General features: G+C 33.4%; 3 protein-coding genes across 5 annotated transcripts; 1 reads left to right on the forward strand and 2 right to left on the reverse strand.

Annotated features, from left to right (window-relative positions):
* Nucleotides 1–1,378: 1,378 nt before the first annotated feature.
* LOC109169909 lies at nt 1,379–6,813 on the forward strand. Of its 3 annotated transcripts, none has more exons than XM_019318813.1 (9): nt 1,379–1,709; nt 1,833–1,898; nt 3,659–3,739; nt 3,864–3,917; nt 3,998–4,066; nt 5,025–5,087; nt 5,266–5,348; nt 5,460–5,525; nt 6,413–6,813. In XM_019318813.1, the coding sequence occupies exons 1-9, from the start codon at nt 1,467–1,469 to the stop codon at nt 6,444–6,446; spliced, it is 759 nt and encodes a 252-aa protein (XP_019174358.1). In that variant the 5' UTR covers nt 1,379–1,466; the 3' UTR covers nt 6,447–6,813. The 3 variants fall into 3 exon arrangements, with proteins under 3 accessions (XP_019174358.1, XP_019174357.1, XP_019174360.1); XM_019318812.1 differs by lacking the exon at nt 6,413–6,813 and adding an exon at nt 5,622–5,990 and having other exon boundaries at nt 1,380–1,709; XM_019318815.1 differs by lacking the exon at nt 6,413–6,813 and adding an exon at nt 5,622–5,868 and having other exon boundaries at nt 1,472–1,709; nt 1,813–1,898.
* Nucleotides 6,814–6,999: 186 nt separating this feature from the next.
* On the reverse strand, nt 7,000–11,002 carry LOC109169898 (LRR receptor-like serine/threonine-protein kinase RCH1). The gene is made up of 2 exons (XM_019318797.1): nt 7,791–11,002; nt 7,000–7,538 (listed from the first exon to the last, which is right to left on the reverse strand). The coding sequence occupies exons 1-2, from the start codon at nt 10,585–10,587 to the stop codon at nt 7,084–7,086; spliced, it is 3,252 nt and encodes a 1,083-aa protein (XP_019174342.1). The 5' UTR covers nt 10,588–11,002; the 3' UTR covers nt 7,000–7,083.
* A 7,439-nt stretch (nt 11,003–18,441) lies between these two features.
* On the reverse strand, nt 18,442–19,689 carry LOC109169724 (protein MKS1-like). Its single transcript, XM_019318614.1, has one exon. It carries the CDS (start codon nt 19,587–19,589, stop codon nt 18,816–18,818), a length of 774 nt encoding a protein of 257 aa, XP_019174159.1. The 5' UTR covers nt 19,590–19,689; the 3' UTR covers nt 18,442–18,815.
* Nucleotides 19,690–25,733: the final 6,044 nt, after the last annotated feature.

A 25,733-nucleotide genomic window follows, 5' to 3' on the forward strand; every position in this document is an offset into this window, starting at 1 on the left:
GCACATAAACTCATAAAAGAATACACATAATCTAACATAATACATAATACACATAAACTCTTAACATAATAGACATAAACTCATAACATAATACACATCAACTCTTGACAGAATACACATAAACTTTTAACATAATATACATAAACTCTTAACTGAATACATATAAACTCATAACATAATACACAGAAACTTTTAACTGAATACACATAATGGAGTTTGATCCGTTTGAACGGACGGAGTGTCATACGTCAATCCCCGTCAATAGCAATTAAAACAGCGATGTTTTGTGCCTGAGCACACATATGCACGATATAAATTGCCCCGTGTTATTGAGTAAAGTTATCCAAAAAAAAATGGGCCTATTTGTCTATAGTTTTGGGCTCATGCCCGACTCATATAGATTTGGGTTTGATTGTTTTTGAAGATCCTCCAAATTCCAAATAACACTTGGGATCCTGTAAGGATAGCTTGGCCCATGCTATATAGTTAGCGCAAATTATGCCATGGAATCGTGTTCACCGAGAATGGTGAACACAAGATAAAACGACATTGTTTTTAGAAAAAAAAAAAAAATCGCGGATGTGGAGTTAACGGCGCACGTTTGATCAAATTATGAATTTTCTGTTATGCGATTATGAATTTTCTGTTATGAGATTATGAATTTTCATAAAATTCATAATCTCATAACAGAAAATTCATAATCTTATAACAGCAAATTCATAATCTCATGGTTCCAAAGTGAATGTGTAGGCATGGTTTCAAAGTGAATGTGCAGGCATGGATTCATAATTTATGAATGTCCGTGATTTCGGACGGGAATATGTAGGCATGGTTCCAAAGTGAATGTGCAGGCATGAATTCATAATTTATGAATGTCCGAAATTATGAATGTAATGAAAATTCATAATCGCATAACAGAAAATTCATAATCTCATAACTGAAAATTCATAATCTCATAACTGAAAATTCATAATCTCATAACTGAAAATTTATAATCTCATAACAGAAAATTCATAATCTCATGGTTCCAAAGTGAATGTGTAGGCATGGTTCCAAAGTGAATGTGCAGGCATGGATTCATAATTTATGAATGTCCGTGATTTCGGACGGGAATATGTAGGCATGGTTCCAAAGTGAATGTGCAGGCATGAATTCATAATTTATGAATGTCCGAAATCTTTGTTCACCTCAAATTAAAGTGAAACCGCAAAATGTGAAAATAAAGAAGAAAAGTCACACAATTAATTAACAAAAAAAAAAAAAAAGATAACCGTGTACTAACACTGTTGGAGGCATAACGTCTGATATAGTTAGTTAGTTGGTAGTTTCTACAGTATCTACACTATAGGAATAAGGAAATTACCGGATTTGTACATCTATAGTATTCGCATTATTCATTCATTAATATTATACGAATAAATCTGAGACACATATATCTTCTCATTGAGTCATTGTAGTTCATAGCCATGGCGGGCGTTGCAACGGTCGGCCTGTCCTCGGCATCGGCAAGAGGCGCATGTTTGCTCACTGCCCCGCGCATGTTAGCTGCCGCCGCTCCTTCACCTATGGTGTTGGTACGGCGTGATTCAGAGCTCAGTTTTTATTCTATCCAACGCAGGTGCGGTCCGCCGTCGAGGAAGCTCACGATTCGGGCCGCTAGAACTGAGTCAAAAGGTGTCTCTCTTGGATTCAGAGCTCCACATTTCGAGGTTATTTCTTAATCTTAATTTATTCGCGGAGTAGATATAAGCGCAAAATATAATACTTCGTCGGCACATAAACCTTTCATTTTCCTCCCCGTTGGTGATTTAGCTCATGGATTGATGATTCAGCTTTCTGAACCGTTAACCGGGAGAGTGTGGAATCTAGAAGACTTTGAGCCATATCCTGCTTTGCTGGTAATGTTGTTCTATTTTCGTATGACAACTGTTGCATCAAAGGGTCCTATTATGCTACTCCATTTTGTAGTCAATGTTCATGTGTTAATTTGGAGAACGAATCATAGATGAGCATTACTTGCTTGATTATTTGGAGTTGTATTAATTTGGATCAGGATGCTGTCAATTGTGAAATTTAATTATGATTAGTTTATTGCAAGAGAACTTAAAGTTTCCAATAACAAAAAGGCAATATGGTGGGGGAGAAAGAATACTTAGTAAGTCATCAATTGATAAAATGATAGGTATGCATAATTGCATATAGAAGATTTCTAGGTGTTAAGTCATAGGAACCTTGCTTCCTTAGAGCGCAAGAAGTCAGCCTTATTTACTTTCAGCCCATGAAGATGTTTGATCTCATTCTTTTGTGATAAGTAAATGAAGATTACTTAGCAAATAATAAAGGAAAATGTCAAAAAATGGAAGGCTGTTTTTTTTTTTTTTTTTTTTTTTTGGGTACACACTGTATATATTATTTAAGGCTGCATACCTTCTGGGGATTGTGATATCCCTCTGGTACAAAAAATTAAAAAGAATTATGTAATAATATTGGAGGGAAGATCAGGGGATGTTTAGGAGTAGTAGGTTGTCTATGGGGAGGGACTTTCTTTTCATTTCTACACTTAACACACTCTTTTCCTTCTATTTGTGAATGGGGAGGGACAAATTTTAGGTATCTAGTGATGTACTATATGCCTTCAAGCTGTGTTTCAAGAAGATTTGTGTTGAACCATTTAGAATGATCATTGAGATGTTGCTCATGTTATCCAGGTTGGAGGTGGTTCTTTTCTTTATTTTTATCTTTATAAATTTAGTACATCTGAGGGGATTTCATTGTTATTTTTTTAGGGATGGGGTGGTGTTCTTGAAAAAAATGAAAATTCATGCTTTCAATACCCACCCAGAACAAAAAAGTACTCTTGTCATTTTTTGTTGATTTGTTTAGTTGTCAAATTGTCATGTACAAAAACCTTATCACCTAAGCAGTATAGGATCAGCCTGAACTGGAATTGATAGCCGCTTATGCAATGGTTTCGAACAAGAAATTGACTTGGTGATACATCAAATAACATGAAGGGATTGGGAGGATATTAAGTGGGGTTGGGTAGGTGAACTTTGTTAAGATATATAAGTATTGTAACAATGAATGTGGGGTTGAGAGAGCTGATGACTAGTAATTTTCATCATTTGTTTTTCCATTGTTTTTTTGTTCTTCATTTAGTATCAGACTATCAGCTAAATGAATGTGAAGTATAGCTGGAATGTTAATGAGCAATTCCTACCAGCCATTAATTACCCCATACAATATTAACAGTACTTTTATTCCACTGGCCTGCTCCAATACCTACCATACATACAATAATGTACATAGGAACTACTGAACTGCTCATCATGACATCATTAGTGCTTATCATACTGATCTCTTTAGTCATGTTGCTTAAGGGGTTTAAACTTGTTTGTAATATTGCTGAAAAGTACAGTTTAAGCATTTCAAATATACTGCAACCACGTTAAGTTGTAAAATTTACCTTGTAATATAATTGTGAAGAGTGTAAAGTTTCACGATACATTGGCAGATAGGTCTGTGGCTTCCCTTTCGGCTTAGGATGAGTGAAAATTTCTGCTTATTAATTGGGCTAATATCTTTAATCATTATTATTATTGGTCTGTAATTAGTAATGACTTGTTACCTTAGTAGCTCTAACAATCTGCTCCTGCAGGTTATGTTCATTTGCAATCATTGTCCATTTGTCAAACACCTGAAGAAAGATATTGTAAAACTTTCCAATTTCTATATGAAGGTATGCAGATAGCCTGCCCTTCTATTAATCTTTCTGCTTCACACCTTACTCAAACTGCGTTTTTCTTTTTGACCCAAAGCCATAAAAACACTAAAATATCAACTATTTCTTACTTTTGCTGCAGAAGGACCTTGCTGTTGTTGCTATATCATCAAACTCTGCAGCTACTCATCCTCAGGTGCAGATGACGCTATAGCTTCAGATATCGGTTGTGGTTACCCATTGTGCAATTTATTATCAATTTTCTATTCTTAACAGGATGGACCAGAATTCATGGCAGAAGAAGCTAAACAGTTCAATTATCCTTTCCCATATCTCTATGATGAGGTACCTTTTTTGCCTGTAATAATTAAATTCACAAATGCGTAGTAATAAATCATGTATGTTTCGAGTATTTATAAATTCTTTGTTTTAGCTCTTCTATATGGCCTTCATTTTATGGTCATTGGTGTTTAACTTTTATTTCATTGTTTGTTACATATCTAGCTTTTCAATGTTAATTTTTAATTAATTATTTTTTTAAAGAGGCCTCTGATGGCATGTGATTTATGGAGATAACTTCTTTATGGCCTTTGCATGCCATTCTCCTTTAAATGATTCGATGGAGTTAGGACACCTCGCAGTTGAAAAAGCAATATGGTTTCTCTCTCTGGATTTCTTATATTGGTGGTGGGTTGGAGTAGAGGAGCAAAAGGAATGACAACTTTTTATGACAAATGTCTTGCTTTCAGTTGTGTGTGTGTGATAGGATTATTTTTATAGCCTCTTTATGGTGTGAATTTTTCATTTAGGAATCCCTTTATTCTTTTTGTACCCTTCCAAGATTTTTTTCCCCTTTCATCTAAGTTTTATTTTTATTGTCAAAACTTAGAGTTCCACTGCTATGTTAAGCAAGCTAGGACAGAGGGTGGCATAGGGAAAATGCTTTGGTTGCTGTTAGATTCTGGTTATGCTTTGTTATTTCGTTGAGATGACAGTATAATATTAAAGAAATCAAGTTTCCTGTTTTGCTTGGTATAATGAGCAAGAAGGTCAATTCCTAATTGTCATGTATGATAAAGATATTGTGTTGCCAATTGGAAATTTCACGTTCCACTGCATGAGACAAGTAAAGAATTTTATCTCCATTTTTATCTACCAACAACTTCACTTCAAATTTGTGTTTGTAAACCCTTATGAAGAGATAAGGTCTTCTCACTAGTCATGTGCTTGGATAGAAAAATGCATGACACATCTTTTTACCAAATTCATACAAGCTCATTCAACTTGGTATATTCTTTTTCAGTCACAAGATGTTGCAAGAGATTTTGGAGCTGTTTGCACACCGGAGTTTTTCCTATTCAAAAAGGTAGCACATAACTTCAAATTATGTTCCAGAATTTTTGGGCACAATGTCTTGTACTAATTTCTCATTGAATATTTAGTTTCATCATCCTCTGGCATGTATTCTTGAGCGCATTAGTTTTGTTGACTTTTGAAGCATGCTCATTCTTTTCTAGATGTTGCAAAACTTTCATTTGTGACAGGATGGACGAAGGCCCTTTGAACTAGTTTATCATGGTCAATTTGATGATTCAAGACCAAGTAATAATGTCCCAGTTACTGGAAGGTGGATTACACAATCATATTTTTAATTAGATTAATGCTGTAATTTCTCTCAATACTTTTGACATTTTCAAATTTACAAAATCTAAATGGGTTTTTATGCTACATCATATAGGGACTTGAGCCTAGCAATAGATTGTGTACTCAGTGGCCAACCAGTTTCATCTGCTCAAAAACCTAGGTATTTGCTACTTTCGTTTTTCATATTATTTTTGAACTAGTCTTTGTACCCGTAATTAGAGTTGGTGATGTAAAACTGTGTGTATTTTTTTACTAGTGTTGGATGCAGCATAAAATGGCATCCTGGAGAAAAGCCGTAATTAGGAATTCTCATCTTGGCTCTCTCTGTTGTTGCCTGCACTGAGTTAAAGGTGCACCAGAATTACTGTAGCAGAGCTGATCTTTTGGAGGATTCAGACATTTTGTAATTTTGATGTAATGGCTCTTCTGTAATTTCATGTGTTTGACCTGTGAACTCTATGTTCACACCTATTGGAAGTTATTCTACTCATGTAGAGCTCCCTCTTGCTATTGTAATGGTGACTTCTATTTAACAAGAATGTGTATATGTACATGTAAGTGAGAATAGATTAAAAATAATTTGTTATGATTACAGGAGTATATATGCCCTCTCATGATTAGCTTATGGGCCATTAACAAGTACCAATGTTTCCTTCACCCCATACACCCTTGCATCTTCGGTTGTTCTGATATGATGTTCTTGAGCACTGAGGCATTATTGCCATTAATTTATATCCTTTTAATTGTACTGAAATGTGTATTTTATGTACTTCCACATTATCTGTCTTTTTGCACTTTCCATGTGTCAGTTTTACATTTCCTGTTTATATTCATAGAACCTCTAAAGCAAAACTTAAAGTTAGTGTCAATATTTTAATATGTATAATTCAGGCAATAGGCCCATAGTACAAAGCAGAATATCTTCTGTATTACATGGAACTTGGAGAATCTAGTTAATAATGCTTGGAAATGGTTTTAGGCTTTCTTGTTTATATATGCTGTAATATGCATGTGGTGGCTACATTCTTATCCATTGTGGTTTGTTAGGTCACTGTATGCTACCAGTGGGCCTGCGAGGTAAGCTGATCACATGGCTAAGAGCAATGTATCTTTCAAGAGAACATGGTGAGTTCATATATCCTTTCTATTTTTTGTGAAAGTGATGTGTGAGAATTGGTAGGGAATGATGGTCCATTTACTTACCCATCATTATATGTTCCATTTGGTTCCGGCCAACCAAGATCTTGTCATCTTTGTGCCTTTCTATCTTTCCAGCTCTCCCCACACCCACAACACATGGGATTGATAGCTACTTCTCTCTTTGCAGACACTTTGTTGGAAGATTGCTTTTGCTTAGTTGCTTCTACTAGTCAGGCTCTCTTGTTGCTCTACCCTCTAATTTTCAACCATTTTATTGTCTTTATGCATATTTATACTGCTAATATAATCAACTGTGATGCATTAAGACAATGTTTCTTGCATTTTGATGAAAGCTAATTAAATTGAAGAAGGAAAGTTTTATTACATGCATGCAACTTTGATAGCTGACAGGTTTGCGAAATGGAAAATGTGATTAAGGTACAGAAGTGGGACCAAATGAAGCATGAGCCTTAGATTGTATGATGAAAGTTGAATGACAAGCATAAAATTTCTATCATTTTATTGCATGCTTGAAAAGAATCAACTGACTGAGAACTACATTGAATATGAAGTGAGACTTATTGGAACTGGGAGGGTGATTTTATGAGGGGTTCAGATGACCTAGAGAAACTCGAACACTGAACTGAAGTTTCTGAGTTTGATGCCATTGCTTTTCTGTGATGATTAGGCTTCTCAAAATCATCATTTTCATGCCTTATTTCTGTAAGCATTGCTGCTACATCCTTCATTGTTGGCCTTTCATTTGGGCATGGGTTTACGCACAGAAGAGAAACCCCAAGAACTTGAAGCATTTCTTGAGTTTGGGTTCCAGATGTTGAGAGTAATTGTTGATCAAGAATTGTTGTGAAGTCTCTGTGTTTTACTCGCAGTTCCTGGTTCAACCAAGTTACAATGTGGGCACCATCTGGGATCCGGGGATCAGTTGGTTCCATCCCTGTTAGGACCTCTAAAAGCACTATGCCAAAGCTATAAACATCACTCTTCTCTGTTATCCTCAGACTATATCCACATTCTGCAATGAGGGACCGGATATCGTTAGGGTACTATCATATCTAGCATTCAGTAATTCATATTGAGATAATTCTTCTGGGAATTCAAATGTACCTTAAAATTCATTCAATAAATCAATACTAAAAACTAAAACTTAACATGCATGAATTGCTAGGTGGCTTAGGTTTTACATCCTGTTTTTTGAGACATCCTGAATCCTAAATTCTCCAATTATAACTACATGTATTTAACAGATTGAAGCCAGTGTTCATACCTGGAGCCATGTATCCATAAGAGCCTGCCACAACAGTGGTATCTCTTGAAGAATCTGAAGAATTTACATGCTTTGCTAGTCCGAAATCTGCAAGGACAGCTTCAAAGTGTGAGCCAACCAAGATGTTGTTGGCTTTGATGTCCCGATGAGTGATGGGAGGAATACAGGCATGGTGGAGATACTCTAAACCCTGAGCTGCTCCCAGTATGATCTTATACCTAGCATCCCAATCCAAGAATATCCTCTTCTCGTGGAGAAGTCCTGCTAAACTCCCATTACTGATGTAGTCAAACAATAGCAGTCTGGTTTTCCCGTTGTTACAGCATCCAAGAAGCCTTACTATGTTTTTATGCCTTATTGATCCCAGTACTTTAACTTCTGCAGAAAACAAGTCCCTCTGTGAAATCTCAGTGCTCTTCTTTGGCCATAATTTTTTCACTGCAATTACCTGCCGCATTGGAATCTCAACACGATAGACGACTCCTGAGCAGCCCTTTCCAACGATGTTGGAATCAGAGAGACCTGTTACAACATCATTCACAGAAAAGGTCAGCTTTTGGAATGGGACAAAATCCCAGTGTAGGCCATTTTCTTCATCATTTTTCCTACATGTGGCACCGTGAGCTCTGATGAGAAGCATTATTGTGGCTGTCAAGATGATCATAAACATGAAAATGCTAAGTACAATAAGAATGGTTAGGTTTCTGATTGATTTCATTCTATGCTGGTTTTGACTAACATGGCAGGTATTTCTGTTAATGCAGAGTTCTTGATTTCCAAGAAAAGCACTACTAGGGAGACCCTGGAAGAATTTGGTGTTTGGAATTACACCGGAGAAGTTATTGCAAGAGACATTCAAAGAAACAAGGTTGTTGAGGTTGCTGATAGCATTCAGGCTTCCTGTCAGCATGTTATGAGATATATCCATGTTTGCTAGCTTGGATAAATTAGAAAAGCTTTCTGGGATTGGCCCTGTCAGAAAATTCCTACTTAAGTTTAACATGATATCTAGTCCTTGCAGTTCACCAATCTGTCCTGGGATTTGACCATTGAGTTTGTTGCTGCTCAAATCCAACAACTGCAAACCTTTACAGAGGCCAAGCGTTTTGGGGATCAAACCGGTGACACTGTTCCCATTCAGCATAAGCTTGTTCAATGATGTGAGCTTCCCTATATCTTCTGGGATGGTACCCGATATCCTGTTCATGGAAAGATCTAGGACATTGAGCATGGCAAGGGAAACAAAAGAAACTGGTATTATCCCTTCAATCATGTTGCTATGCAGATCAACCATTTCTAGTTGTGTGCAGTTTCCAATATCCGGAGGTATAGCTCCTGTGAGGTGATTATCTGACAGCTCGAGGAAGCTCAGACTTGGTAGCAATGCAATTCCTGAGGGAATTGGACCATCTAATCTGTTTGATCCCAACCGTAATCGGGCTAAGCTTATGCAGTTGCCAAGATTAGGCGGGAGTCCACCAGAAAGTTCATTTGATATCAGAAGCAGCTTGGTCAAGTTTCTGAGGTTGAACAAGGCTTCTGGAACTGGCCCAGTGAGAAAGTTGTGGGAAAGATCCAATGATTGGAGCTTCTGGCAGTGAGCTAGCTCAGTTGGTATGCTTCCAGTAAGCTGATTTTGCCATGCGAAAAATAGAGAGAGCTCTTTGAGTTTCCCAATGGTCGGTGGAATCTCCCCAGAGAAGTTGTTGTTGTCCAACTCGAGTTGCTTTAAACCGGATAAGTTGCCAATATAGGAAGGAATACTACCAGAAAAGCTGTTGTCCGACAAAAGCAGCTCCTCCAGTTCACTGAAATTTTCAAAAGATGGCGGAAGTGGACCAGTCAGGAAATTCAGAGAGAAATCAATAACTCTCAAACCTGAACAGTTTCCAAAACTTCTTGGAATTGGGCCCCGCAAATTATTCTGCCACAAAAACACCTTTTTCAGGTTCTTGAGGAGGCCAATTTCACTGGGAATTTCTCCTGAAATTTGATTTTCATAGACAAACAACTCTTCTAAAGAAGAACAGTTTCCAATCTCCGGAGGAATCTCACCAGTGAGATTGGCTGTGTAAATTGCAAGAGTCTTGAGATTCTTCAGTTCTCCTATAGTATGTGGAATCTGCCCTGAAATCCCAGTGTCTGCAGCTCCAAAAATGGCCAGCATTTTGCAGTTTGATATCTGCATTGGGATTTCTCCAACAATTCCCAAATTCCCTCCAGCCCGGAATATTTCTAGATTAGTCAACTGCCCAATCTCAGCAGGAATCATCCCAGAAAGCAAGTTATCAAAGAGCTCAAGCTGCTGCAACTTTGAGCAGTTCCCAATTTCCTTTGGAATTTCACCATGAATGAGGTTGGAGCTGAGTGACAGCTGCTGCAGTTGTGATAATCTCCCAATCTTTGGCGGAATACTTCCCGTTAGAGCATTGAAACTAAGGTCTAGTGTGATCAGGGATGACAAGTTTCCGATGGAAGGTGGAATTTCTCCGGTGAGGTTATCATTTGAGAGGACTAGCACTTTGAGGAACCCGAAGGAGAGGATTTGAGTAGGAAACTTTGTAGGGAGATTGATAGAAGCTATCTTGATTTCTGAAACGAAACCAGTGGTGGTGCATGTGATGAACTCCCACTTGCAAGGATCCGAATGAGCCGGATTCCATGAAGAGAAGTGGCCGGCAGAAGAAGAAGAGTTGAAGGCAGAAAGCCATGACAGTAAAGAGTGACCTTCCTGGTTCAAAGCCAAGATTGCAGGGAGAAACAAGAGGAATATGAAGACTGTTTTGGCAGAAGACATGATGATGATGAGGTATAAATGTCCTAATCAGCTTCTTCTTCCTTCCAAGTGCAGTCATTAAAGTTCCCCAGCAATGATTTCTGCATCACATACAGTTTTCCAGAATCACTAAAAAACCAAGAAACTGAGTTCTAATTAAAACCCCAAATAATGTTTTTTTTTTTTCTCTTTAAACTAAGGATTTGATATTTGACAGTGTAGGACCGGATAAGTGAATGAATGTGAGTAATGTAGAGTGATGGATAGGAAAATTATTGTTAAGAATGTACAAACATACCTTTGTTGTTGTGTATATATTGAATGGATAGTGTATGGGGTCGAGTTTTGGATGTTTTGTGGCATACTTTTATTAATACAATGTTTCTTTCACTGTTGCTTGTCCTCAAGGACATACCTTTAGCGTGTGCATCTTCTCTTTTTCACATGACAAAAAACACTCCACACTCCAATTATTCTATTGCAAATCTGCAACATTATACTGTCTCAAATTTCACTAAATTTTATTTTATTTTTATATAAATAATAAATAATGTGGAGATTGAACCCACGAAAACTTACAAAAAATCTCCATTGTTGAAGTTGTCCAAGAAGTATGATTTCAATTGATTAACTTGTACTTCGTAATAAATTCAGTTAATTTATTATTAGTCACTCAATTTGAAGGGTTATAAACTTGTGATGCACTGTCACAAGACAAAAATGATGACACAATAATATTTGATGCTAAAAATTGCCCCTTCTATGTTTTCTCACACATATACATAAAGACTTTAATACATTTTTAATGTTTGTCGTGTCTAAATAATAAATGAATAAGGTTCAAATTGGCCACTGAACGTAACCTGAAAATGCAATTAGGCCACTGAACGAAAAAAGATGCAATTAGACCACTGAACACCCAAAAACGTGCAATTAGGCCACTGAACACTCCAAATGTATGCAATTTCACTGGATAGCAGGTTACCATCAATTTTAGCAGGTTACCTGCTTACGTGGCGGCTGAGTTGGCATTTTTAATAATTTTTAAATAATTTTTAATAACTTTTAATAATAATTTTTTTATAAAAAAATTGAAAAAAATAAATAAATAAATTTTTAAAAAATAAAATTTGTTTTAAATAATTTTTTTTAAAACTTTATTATTAAACTTTATAAAAAATTATTTAAAAATTATTAAAAATGCCAACTCAACTGCCACGTAAGCATGTAACTTGCTAAAATTGATGGTAACCTGCTATCAGGTGAAATTGCATACATTTGGAGTGTTCAGTGGCCTAATTGCACTTTTTTTTTTTTTTTTTCGTTCAGTGGCCTAATTGCATTTTCAGGTTACGTTCAGTGGCCAATTTAAACCTTATTCCAAATAAGAAATGAGTACAATTTTAAAGAAACCACTGCATATTTAATACTTTCAACTATTTAATATAATTAGAATACTTCTATAATTTTTGTTGATGATGAGAAAAATGCGTAGCTACTACTCAGAATGTATAGTAGGTAAACTTTGTTCTTATATAATACTCTATAGCTTGCAAATCATATAAAAAAAATTCACATAAAGAAAACTCTACACGACGAAGATCGGCCATGACATTAAAGACTTTTTATGTTGCATTAATTTTTAACAATTATTGGTACAAGGAAAATTGATACAAATAGTTAGCATGTTGTTTTCAAAATTTTAGGTTTATTTGATTATTATTTATATTTGTAGAAAATGAAGAATTAATCATTCCAAACAATGTCTTTTTCCGAGGGTCCCCATTTTGGTGTGAGGTGTTTGTGTTAGACAGGCAATCATGTCCGTGAAGGGATTACCGGCAGCCAATAATAAATAGGATTAGTTGGGAGATAAGATGTGTGATTACTCAACTAATGAGAATTGAAGAAGAAACCACACCATAACCATAATCAGAGAAATAGATGCATCCTATCATATCCTTTTTTGGCATTATACATTTGTAAAGATCTGCAAAATTGTTTTCATTTATTATCATCCTAATAAAGCTAAGGTGGCCACAAAAGTGAGGCTTGTGGTACTCAGTAAAAGGTGTTCGCAAAAAGACATTCTGCAATTTTGATTGATTGTTTTTGACAATTACTTATCATCTTTTAATTGGTACCACTCTCATATGCTTTTACGTGCATTGCATATTATTTGGCATACCATGTTCATTTGTTTCTTCTTCTCATCCTCCTCATTTTTTCCCCCCGTCCCGCTAGGCTATCCGCCCCCCCCCAAGCCTATGAGTTGATGAAGTAAATCGAGTTAATATAACTTTGAAATTCAACACCAAACCATACACTTATGCATGATTTTTCTAAACTTTGTATGGATTTTTAAGACCTCGGAAACTGGTTGAGATAAATGACAAAACTTTGTTTCCCTCTTCCTTATTAAGAGGGTTTGTAGCAGAAATATAGCCCTCACCTTACCGCTAGAAGCAAGTCTTAAGCAGGCTTATTATTTAAGGGATCAATGCTTAGGAGAGCTCATTGAGCTCCTACTTCTTTATCCAAATATAATGGATGCTGTAAATAAAATTTACACTTTTTGTAGTACAATAATTTTAAAATATCCCTTCCAATTTTATTTTTTTTTAAATATTATTGACTCACTTCGACAATGAAAAAAAATGTAATGTTAGAAGTATGCATTTCATTATGATATAGTTTTCTTTCTCTTTCTGTTGTATTTAAATGGGAAAAAAAAAAGTTTTCTCCCCCCTCCGTTCAAAATAATTTTTTTTTAAAAAGAGGCTTTTTTTTGGGGTTTCATCTTAACCCCACAAACCCAATATACCAAGCATTTTAAATTAGGAAAATGATTTTTACCCTTTATAATTTTGTACCTTATCAAATTCTACACCTTTAAGAATATTGATTCTATAACTAGAATAAATTAAAATTTGTGTTGAAACATGAAAAAGAAAAACTACAAAATTTGTTAAAAGTTTAAATATAAAAACGACGCCATTTTGATTCAGGATCTACAATGCTATGTGAATCTTGGTCCACGATATAAATTGTCAGGAGTAGGCCTGGGTTTGGAGAATCAATCGTTATACCGTGCACCACGGCGCACATAGTATTGTGCGCCCCGCGCCTCCCAAAACGACGTCGTTTTGTTAAGTTGTTAAAAAAATCACCTGTTCCGAATGCACATAAACTCATAACAGAATACACATAAACTTATAACAGAATACACATAATCTAATATAATACATAATACACATAAACTTTTAACTGAATGCACATAATGGGGTTTGGTTAACATAATACACATAAAATCTTAACCGAATACACATAAACCCATAACACAATACACATAAACTTTTAACTGAATACTAATGGGGTTCGGTTAACATAATACACACAAACTCTTAACTGAATACACATAAACTCATAACACAATACACATAAATTTTTAACTGAATACACATAATGGAGTTTAGTCTATTCGAACGAAAAGAGTGACGTTAGCATGAAATGCGCGCATTTTGTTTCTGAGCGCACATACTATGTGCGCCATGGTACACGATATAAATTGCCTGGGAGAATTGGATGGGCTATTGAGTTTGTACTAGTTGATCGGCCCAACAAAGATTGGCCCATGCCTTTAACAAACCAAGTAAAATGAATCCTTTGAAGTTTCTGCAAACATAGAACATCATTTATAGCCTTATAGGCCTAGGAATGTCAGCCCAGACAAGCCAGTAAGCCCATATTGAATTATTCTATAGACCCGAGTTCATCTTGCAAGGTAGACCTAAATTTAAAAATATACAATTTACATACTGAATGTTCACAATTTATATACTAAATGTTCACAATTTAAATTATGAATATTCAGTATGTAAATTGTGTATGTTAGACCTGAATGAGCTTAATCTACCTTGCATGGTATAACTGTTGTATCTAAGGATATATTATTGCTTTTTTGTTTTTTGTTTTGTTTTGTTTTGTTTTGTTTTTTTTTTTTTGGGAAAATGGCACTTTTTCCCCTTTGTTATATACTTATAGCACTTTTTCCCTCTAAATTATTTAAGTGGCAGTTTTTCCCCCTGATATATTAAATGGACATATTTACCCTTAAAATAAATATTTCATTTATTTTTCTTCTCCAACAAATTATAACCACGATTTGAAAAAATAAAATACATTAAGTGTTGAATTTAGAGTATTTTAAAAATAAAAAAATAAAATTTTAAAAGAAAGTTTGAACCAACCGTTCAAATTGGATCCAAAATTGTGAACCGACGGTTCAAAATAAAACTCAAACCGCGATTATATATACTTATATGTGAGAGTCAATATAAATGCGAAAAAAAACATACACTATTTGCAAATATTATAATTCTAATTTAAGCTATTGCTAGTATTTATTCCGATTTGAACCTCCGGTTCATGATTCAGGATCCATTTTTTTCCAGTTCACGATTTTAATAAACGGAAACCCAAATATTGGGTTATGTTATGAATCATAACCGAAAATTTTTAATTTGATTGCTATAGTGTTTGGTTCAGTTCGAACCGAACCGTGGTCATCCCTACGTATAAGCAATAATTTGTTGAAGAAGAGAAATAAATAAAATATTTGTTTTAAGGGTAGAAATGTCCATTTAATATTATCAGGGGGAAAAATCGTCACTTTTATAATAATTGAGGGGGCAAATGTGAATGCATGAATAACTCAGGGGGAAAAAGTGCTATAAGCATATAACACAGGGGGAAAAAGTGCTATAAGCATATAACACAGGAGGAAAAAATGCTATAAGCATATAACACAGGGGGAAAAAGTGTCATTTTCTCTTTTTTTTTTTTTTTTTTTTTTTGGATAAGAAAGGAAGGGAGACCCAAACTAGTAAGGACTAGCTCTCACGGTCCCTCTGTTTGAGAGCCACATTATTATTGTTTTTTTTTTTTTTTTAACTTTGAAACAATGCAATATAAAAATCTCGTTCATATTGTCCTTATTTGGTAAAATAGTTAACCTATTAGTTAATTTTGATTTATTTAACCACTATTAACTATTTGAGTTGGTTCAACAATCAATATGAGTGTTTGATTAATTAGCTTTTTGTAACAATTTATTGCTTCAAAACGCTAAAATTCAAAAAGCTGTTAAAAGTAGTTTTTTTCAATCACCTTTTTGAGAAAGTCATTTGTATGTAATTCGCTAACAGTTAATTTACCAAAATTTTTTCTACTACTAATGATATGGCAAATTATGCTGTGCATCCGTATGCACCATGCATGGTGCATACGGATGCAAAAATGACGTCGTTTTAATAAAACGCGCGTCTCCCCTTAAAAAAAAAAAAAATCAGGTTCGATTCCCAACAACAACATATGAACTAAAATTCCATAATCGATGAACTATAATTTCCATAATCGATGAACTATAATTCCATAATCAATGAACTATAAATCCATAATCTAACCTTTGAACTAAAAATTTCAGAATGAATGAACTAAAATTCCATAATATATAAACTAAAATTTCAGAATCGATGAACTACAATTCCATAATCGATGAACTATAATTCCATAATCAATGAACTATAATTCCATAATCTATGAACTAAAATTCCAGAATGAATGAACAATATAATGTTGTTGCTGGGAATCATATCGAACCTGAATTTTTTTTAAAAGGGAGACGCGCGTTTTTTAATAAAACGACGTCGTTTTGGCATCCGTATTATAACTCGCATTATATAATCCTTAGAATTGAACTATTTATAATAACTACTTGTAATCAAATTTTAAAAATTTAGGCCTTTTGAATCGATCAATAGTTTTATGCAAGCTTTTAGTATTATTACTCCATATATTTTTATTTTTAAAATTAGATTTCTGATATGATTGTCACAAAAGCCACTTCATGATGCGCAATCGACGTCATCCATGTTTTTGGAACGAACATTCTAACTCCTCTTTTCTTAAAGTTAAGGAAAGAAATCGATCAAGGACAAAACATCAGATCTATTCTTTGACTTTTCATTCAGCAGAAAACACATTTCGCAGGATCTATCTTTTTTTATGCTATTTTAATTTGTCCAAGAGTCATCCAATTTGGACCCCAGACATACATGCATGTACCAAATTAAAGGTGAAATATGTCCATATATAATACAACACTACTGTATTTGTATAGTATAAGAAAGAGACTCATAACATCTTCTTATTTGAGTTCATCACATCAGATTTTTTTAAGAACGATTTACTTTTCCTGTGTGATTTGCATGTTATTACATAGTAATGAATTTATCCTGTGTATACTTTCGGATAGTGACTAGGAGTTTTTCTTATTATCTAAAAAAAAAAACAAAAAGAATGGGAGAAAAAAATAGTATTGAACAAGAGTAAAATGTGTGAGCATATAGCCATTAATGTGCAACCCAACTAATCAGCTTAGGCTTTTAGTTGAGATGGAGTACGTGCTTCAATTTGGTATCAGACCTAGACTAAAGGTCATGGGTTCAAATCTCAACGTCACTCATAAGCGACTGCGAGGCGTGTGAGCATATAGCCATTAATGTGCAATCCCTAATCCAATGGAAGAAGTGTCTTTTAGTTGTATTTTTAATGTTTTCACCTTTTTGTGGAAGTAATATTACTTTATAAAAAGTTATAATTTTATTTTGATTAATTAATGTATAAGTAAATTAACTACCAATAAATATAAAATTAGTGATTCAAAGTTTAATATGAATTACATATTTTTTTTTTTGTTCTAAATTCTAATCTTTTTTTTTCTTTATTTGTTATTCATCATAATGAGTGAAATTCAATTAAAATCATATCATATCCCCTATTTTGTTATCCACAATGCATAATCTTTTTCCCATCAAAATTCAACATTAATATTTTCAAGCCAAGAGCTAATTATTAAAAGGCGGCCTCTTGTGTATATATGTCATCCATATAAATAAAAGGCTTGACTTTTATATAATGTAGAAGCAATAATATTTCGTGAAAATAAAAATAAAATCCGAGGCTTAAATTAAGAGTTTGATTACACTGCACATACTTTATTTTATTTTTTACATGCTCCCTAATGCATTTACCGATCATTGATTCCGATGGTGTAGCTAGCCCGCTCATTATCTCATTGACGGGATAATATAAATATTAAAATATAAGTTTCGAGTCTCATCACTTAAAGCATTACATTTTCTCGTTGAAGTAGCAGTAGAAATATTGAGGATAGATTGCATTTAGTGTAAAAGATCAACATAGGGCTAACTACTCGAGTAACACAAACAAGAAGCAATTATATATGTTCATTGCAAGGCTTACCTTGTATATATAGCTAATGCAAATATGCAATATAACAGTCAAACATGATCTTTTTTGTACCAAGATATATAGACCATTTGCGCAGTACAACACTTTTACTCCGTGCAATTCAATCACATTTCATAAATCTTCACTCTTATTTCTTAAGCTTTACGTTTATTTATTTTCCGGTGTTAGTTCAATTGATTTTATCACCCATTTTGACTAATCAATACATATTACGTAACAGGAGTATATATATATATATCTCTTACAAGCACAAGTATTGTGCTTCTTAAATTTGAGGACCCCAACAAGTACGAGAGTAGATGAATGTAGCTAAAATTAATGTTAGCTTTATTTTATTATTGATAAGATTGGACTAACATACTACCAAACGTGAGGAAAAACATGTGCACCCCCAGCCCACTTGCACTTTAAACAATTCACATAATGACAGTACCATTATATTATATTATATATTATATTAATATAAAAACATGCATCAGGGTGGAGTAGAGAAATGAGATTTGTGGCTAATTATTCATACTTAGGGACAAGAACCAAGAAAGTCAATGAATGAGCAATGTTAATTATGTCGAAAACAACAAGCCAACAAATTAAATGTACAAGTATATGATCCCATAATATCTCAATCTTGGATGAATATATCACAAAGAAATTTGAGGCAAAAAAAATAATAGTAAAAACTATAACAATAATCCTAACCTAAATTGCTGTACCAAAATGGCCCACCATTTCAATTACTGTAATAATTAGGAGGAGAAAAAAGGAACCTCTTGGCTTGACTCTTTCCCGTGACAGATCTCCGGCCATTATTCCGACCACATTTCATGAACCATGAGTGTGAAATTCCCTTTTTATCCTCCTCATCATCTTCCTTCTCATTCCATCAGTATAACGGATGCACAAAAATGGGGGGTCTAAAGGTCAAAGATATTATTGAAGAAGTCTAGAGATGGAGTACCTGGAGAGATTAAGAACCGGCCGGGAGAAATGAAGCTATTAATGGTGGAAGGGCTAGGCATAAACAAATTCGTTTCTAAGGAGTTTCTGTTGTTGGTGTGTAACCCAGGGCTAATGAAATCTGGGAAAAACCCTAGAGGGTTTTGATCGGACGACGGCGGAGAGAAAAAATTGGGCGGTATTGGTGGGAGAGACGACGGACTTGGCGACAAAACCCCCGGAAAAAAAACGCTTCTTTCAACATCACTGCTTATCTCCATCCCTTCAACCATTCCTATGTCGGCCGTGACGTCGTGAATTGGCTGCTTTTTCCCCTGCGGAGTCCTCGTCCTCTCCACGGAAGCAAACCGCGCCGCCGGAGACACCGCGCCTCCGCCGCCGACGTTGAAGTTGTCCTGAAAGGCCGCCGCCGACAACCACGACGAAGACGCAGCAGCTATCGATGACGACGAAGAAGAAGCAGCAGCAGCGAAGGTGGAGTGATCCGGGCCGGTGAGGCGCTGCACTAGCGACATGAACTCACTAGGGTTTGCATGGATAATCTTGGGCGACACCGTATAGATGATAACCGGCGGCCGCGGCGGCGCTTGCGGCGGAGGATGCTGCGACGGCGCCACCGGAGGCTTCCGTATCTTGTGCGAGTCTTTACGTACTCTGAGCGGCGCCGGCCGAGGCCCTTGGAGCTCCCTTCTCGGCGACTTCCCCTCCGATTGCATGTCCGACATATCCATGGCCGACCAAAAACCTAAATCCCTCAATCTAGAGTCAATGATACGATCGAAAACGGAGAGATCAGAAGTGTGAAAATGATTGAGAGGATATGATGATAAAATGATTTAATTAATTTATTTATTATACCACAAAACAAAGAATATATAAGCGCCGGGGGTGGCGAAATACACGCACCAAGTCAACGGAGTTAGAAGGTTATAATGGTACAAGAAAGTTGTCGTTATTGGCTAAATAAATATATTATAATATTTTGTGGGGAAGTTTTAAATTTATGAGTTGAGCAGCGTTATTAGTTTGAACTCGTCTAAGCTTACTAGAGCATATAATAGAGTGGAGAAATTGTCTAAATTTTGAGAAGGTGAGACGAAGGGTCATCTGCTTTCGTGATTAGATACGTACACAATCATTTATATATCTTTATGCTCCAGCTCAAAACTATATTAGATGTGAGAGAAAATTGAATAGGGAAGGAAGCAAGTTGGAGATGTTAGTTGCAAGTGACTGACAACATTTAATGAATGGGAAATGATCTAAGACGACTCATTATGGTACGGTGCGCTTAATTTAACTGTACTTGTCACTACTTAATAAGATGATAACAATTAAAAATTAGAAAAGATTTACGAAAAAGTGTCAAATAAGCTACTGAACTTTTACATATTATGTAATTGAATCATCGAACAAAAAAAAGAGTGAAATTGAACAATTAAAAACTTAAAAATTGATTTTCAAAAAAAAAAAAAAAAAAAACTTAAAAATTGTGCAAATATCATTTTTTTTACATGTTACTTTTAAGTTTCACTCAAATATGATGTCATAATGTCAAATTATATATAAAAAATTATTTTAATTACTATTTTTAGAAATTAAAAAGAAAAAAAAAACATTTTTTTTTTTAATTTCAAAAGAATGTGGAGGCAGCTCCTTTTACTGTGGATGAAGGTAGCCATTATTGCCCCGTCCTTCGTCCAATTTGGATGAAGGAGGGAGTAGTCACGGCTGCCTCCTATTTCTTAGTTTGAATCAATCAACTAAGTGTATAAAAAGTAAGTAAAATATATGATGGCACGAATTTAGCTCGTGGGAGAAGAGATAAAAACTCGATAGCAACAGTATGGCTCATGCAGGACTCAACCTTTGGGAAAAGTAAGTAAAATATACAAGTTAGTATATTTAATGAAATTATTTACTGTATTAATGGGCAGAAAAATCAGAAAGAATTGGTAAGAATATAAAAAAGGGATGTAATTGATTACATTAACACGTTTTTGTTTTTATTTAAATCTTACCGTTATTGAATTTCATATAATTTTTAGGTTTGTATTCAAAGCCTCAAGCTAGTATAGTGTATGAACAAAGAAAGATAAGTAACAAATTAAAATTACTAAAGTACGACTTTGGTTAGACAACCTGAATGATACGAAAACAGGTAATTTTGAAAGGAAATTGAATTTCAATTAGTTGCCCCACTTTCGGGATATGATTAAGGTATTATATACTTAGAAACTTCCTTAATTGTATATATTTTATGTCTATATATACTATATCTATGTCTGCATAGTGTTTTTTTTTTTTAATAACACAAAATTTATATAATTAAGATCGTCTCACGTGATAAATCTAAATACATATAACTTTTAACAAAAATGTAACTTTTTAATAAGCCAACAAGTATTAATTGCATTATTGCTGAAAAGTATTATATGTTCCTTTAAAACATATCAATAAAATGCAATATATTTTCAATAAAAATGTAATATTTGTTGATACATAAAAATGCATTACAATATTTTTGTTAAAAAAAATATTACGACTATGTTTTGTATATCTCATTTTAGAGCTTATAACTTAAATAAGTTATAAGTTCTATTTCGTAGAATATAAAAAATTTAAAATAATAGCTTATTTTGAAACACAATTTTAAGTAGTGTTTCAAAATAAACTAGCTAGTAGTTAGTAACTTTTAAGTTTTCAACTTTAAGCTACTTTTAAAATAATGTATGTCAAATAGAGCCTACATATATGTTATCCATTTCACACAAGAAGGTCAACTAATATAAGTAGATATAATAATGTACCAAATAATATTCTTCTCAAATAGTGTCTTGATATATATATATATATATATATATATATATATATATATATATTATTGGTTCAAATATGGACAGTACTTCTCGTGCGGTCGGTTTCGAATTCATCATTAGATATGTAAAAATACTCTACACAGTGTTCGAAAATGCACAACAAAATGTAAACCCGCTGCACTACATTTAATGGTGCATTCTTAAACACTTTGTGGTACATTTATGTATATCTAATAGTAAGTGACCGCACGGGAAGCACTGTGATAGTAACGCGCTGTGCAATGACTTCAACTGTGATTAAGAAACATAAACTAAAGGCAGAAATAGATTGCAATTTTATTGTCAAATTATTTTATATTGTATTTCTTCAATTGTACCTGCTGCCACCAGATTCATGAATATTCAACGTACAACAAAACAACATGTTTGTATCGATATTATATGTATCATATTTGACTTTGCGGCTTTCAATCTATCCCCCTTTATATATTGGACTCGGTTATTTTTTTTTCTCAGCTTGAATATTTATTTTTCCCCCTCGTGCTTAGTGTAATAATAGCAATATAATGGTCCTCGCCAATGTTATGTTTGAATTGGTTAGTTTTAGTTGGAGTTGCCCACACGATTTGTCACCCATGAATTATTGTCCGTGCAGATATGGGTAAATTAAACTTGTTTCTTATCTATCAAAATGGTCAAAAAAACTCTGAAAAGGTTATTCCAAAAAAAAAAAAAAAAAAACTCTAAAAAGGTAATCAAGCTAGTGAGTGGCACATAATTCTCGTATTAGAGAGTCACGAATTCAATTATTGTCATACTTTCAATCATTGCACAAGGTCTTCTTAGTACGATTTAGCTCTCTTGTGTGGTTTGCATTTTATTACATATAAGTGATATTTACCCCGTACGCACTCCCGGTTAGTAGTTGAAGGTAGATATTGGCCATGTTTGGTTAATGGCTGTTAGCTGTTAGCTGATTGGGTTATTAGATGGTATAACTAGTTGATAACATTAGCTGATTGTATAAAAGTGTTTGGTAGATTAGCTGTTAGCTGACAGCTGTTTGGGATAATTTCATTTCTCAAAAAGCTAATTGAAAAAGTTGTTTTGAGTAGATTTTTGAATTTTAGCATTTAGAAGTACAGAAAAGCTAATTAATCAAATACTTATATTGATTTAAAACCAAGTCAAACAATTAATAATGGTCAAATAAGTAAAAATTGACCTATAGGCTAACTATTTTACCAAACAGGCCATTATGAATATATTGCTCATTTTCTTCTCTCATTTTATTTATGCCAACTTCGCAACCTCAATTAGATTTACTATTCTCAAACTATATAGTTAACATTTTAATTTTGTACTTTTCAAAATTTAGTAATGGTAAACAAAATTTATATATTTAGAAATTAAATTAGACGTTGCATTACACATAATTCTTTAAAATTTATTAAAAAAGAAAAAAGAAAACGTAAAATAAAGCAAAGAAAATTTGATTGTTGAATAGCAAATGTAACAAGTAGAGTTTTGTATAAATAATTCAAATATTGAAAACACACCAACAAATAACAATGGTAGTGCAATATATATACTGCTCATCTTATATGCTTAATTTGCTTAAAGAGAATTATTTAGTTCTTTTCTTTTAATTTAACAACATTAAATTTCATGAGGCCATGACTTTGCTTAATTGTCACATTTGGTCTTCTATTACAATTTCCTTCTAATCTAATTATAATTTTTGAGACAATTTAGTCATTTCAAATTTTTAATTTCTTATTTTTACTTAAAAATGTTCGTAAATGACATCATTAACGATAATTAATGACATAATTATTATTTATTATATTATATTGGAACATATTTCAATTAGAAATTATATTAAGAATGTAAAATTATTAAATCATCCTAGAAAGTAGAAACTAATGCTACTTTAATGAAATGAATATTGTAATAAAGGAACAAATTTGAAAATGTCAGTAAAATCATTGAATTAAAAGTGACAATGCCAAAAAATGGTGTGAACATAAAGTAGAAAAAAAAGTTAATTTTTTTAGTATTTGAGTTTTGTAATTATATATATATATATATATATATATATATATATATATATATATATATATATATATTGAAAAACTAAATTAAAATTTATAGTAAACACAAAAATTTATTCTAAATCGAAAAAAATTATTTGACTGTTGAATAATAAAGTTTCCAAGGGAGGCCACTTTATTTAATTTTGATTCTTAGTAGGATGAATTCCTTGAATTTGAATAGGTACTTCATATAACTTGAAAATTGAATGATTAGTCTTTTTTTATTTTTAAAAATATTTATGTTTAATTTTAATACATTTTAATGGCGTCAAATTGTTCTTTTAGTAAAACATAAAAAAATAAAAATAAAAAAATTACTGCAACACGCCAACACATGAATAGATCGTGCTGCAGGTATATTTTAAGGTTTACTTGTCATAATATTATTTAAATATGATAGATACATGTTTAAATAATAAAATGTGCATGTATAGCACATTAGTGCTATATGTCTATCCAAATTTTTTTTTATTTTTTTATTTTTTTATATAGGGAAGGGTTGAGGTGAATAATGTTTTACGTACAATGTAATGATTAATATGATTTATTTATGTAGTAGATGTGAGAGAACCATCGATAAATCCTGATGCATTAGGTAAACTTCACTTTGTGATCATAACTTGTAACTTTGTGGTTATCAAGTCAAATAATTTGATCAACTTGATTGAGATTGCTCTATTTATGTAAATATTTGTTATATATTAATGTAAATATGATATATGTTTAAATCAGAAAATGTGCATGTATAGCACTTTTTTTATTTTTTATTTTGCATGTATAGCACATTTGATATAGCCCAGTATTTCCGTGAGTCCACCATTTCCCATGAGTTCGTGTGGACAGATCTAACCATTGAATGCTTGAGATCAGTGACTTAGATTTGGCCAACTGTGCACTTTACTTGCACAATTCGCGAAATATAAGTCATTGATCTCAAACATTCAATGACACAAATTTGTTCACACGAACTCATATAATAATAAGATGGACTCATTTGATCGGTAGTTTATATATAATCAAAATTTTCTTACCATGCATTAAGCTGGTTATAATACAGCATAAAATGCATTATATTTTATGGCATATAATAATTTGGTAGTCATTTTCAAAACCTTAACTTTTTGAAAATGGGTGATTGGGAAGTAAGCTTTGAGCCGGTGGGCGGGGTAAAGGGACAAAGATGTGGAACCGGTCAAGTCTTACCATCGTCTCAGGAAAGGTCAACCTACGCACACTCCAACTACGTTAAATTAGATTTTTTTTTTTTCTTAACGAGGAAATTTATTCACCATTAGATTGGGTATTGTGTAATTATGTTTTTCAAATTAATATATATATATATATATATATATATATATATATATATATATATATATATAATAAATAAGTAAATCGTATTAAAATGTGTTCAATCGAAAATGTGCTGGTAAAAATTACAGCAGACTAATTTGAAGATAAATGAGTTTTAGCATTATAATTATAGAGTCCATACAGACTGAGGCATATTATGTGGCTTGAATTCTGGCCAGGTCAGCAGCTGCCCGTTTCAAAATTTTCAACCTTCATTTCCTCAACAAACATATTAAATTCTCTCGAGCTACTTTTAGCATAACGCTTCTTTGGGGTCAAGCTACATAGATTTGGCTAGGTATAGTATACATCAGGTATACCAAGTCATGGAACGTTCCATGAATTTATTCTGATTTTTTATATCTGATCCTAACACTAGAAATTAATGTTGTGTTCAATTCGTGTGTATTGGTTCAAACTTTTTTAAAGCATAAAAGTTACATCGAGTAATTGAAAATCTACAACTACTATCTGATTATGTGCATTAAGTAAAATTCTTTTTAGGAAGACTTTGTGCGACATGTTCAACTAAAAGGATGTTGATAAAAGTTAAATTCGTGACATTTTGTTACGAGAGTTATACTTCACCTACTTGGTCACTTATTTTGGG

The sequence above is a fragment of the Ipomoea nil genome, unplaced genomic scaffold (assembly GCF_001879475.1).
Source record: "Ipomoea nil cultivar Tokyo-kokei standard unplaced genomic scaffold, Asagao_1.1 scaffold3321, whole genome shotgun sequence".
Taxonomy (NCBI): Eukaryota; Viridiplantae; Streptophyta; class Magnoliopsida; order Solanales; family Convolvulaceae; genus Ipomoea; species Ipomoea nil.

What these genes read in the sequence shown, in the direction of transcription:
- LOC109169909 (XM_019318812.1), top strand. Translation starts at nt 1,467, where the DNA reads ATGGCGGGCGTTGCAACGGTCGGCCTGTCCTCGGCATCGGCAAGAGGC. An exon ending in AATGTCCCAGTTACTGGAAG is followed by an intron (nt 5,349 to 5,459) that starts GTGGATTACACA and finishes TACATCATATAG; the next exon opens with GGACTTGAGCCTAGCAATAG. An exon ending in TCATCTGCTCAAAAACCTAG is followed by an intron (nt 5,526 to 5,621) that starts GTATTTGCTACT and finishes TTTTTTTACTAG; the next exon opens with TGTTGGATGCAGCATAAAAT.
- LOC109169898 (XM_019318797.1), bottom strand. Translation starts at nt 10,587, where the DNA reads ATGTCTTCTGCCAAAACAGTCTTCATATTCCTCTTGTTTCTCCCTGCA. An exon ending in TTATGGATACATGGCTCCAG is followed by an intron (nt 7,539 to 7,790) that starts GTATGAACACTG and finishes CCCTCATTGCAG; the next exon opens with AATGTGGATATAGTCTGAGG.
- LOC109169724 (XM_019318614.1), bottom strand. Translation starts at nt 19,589, where the DNA reads ATGGATATGTCGGACATGCAATCGGAGGGGAAGTCGCCGAGAAGGGAG.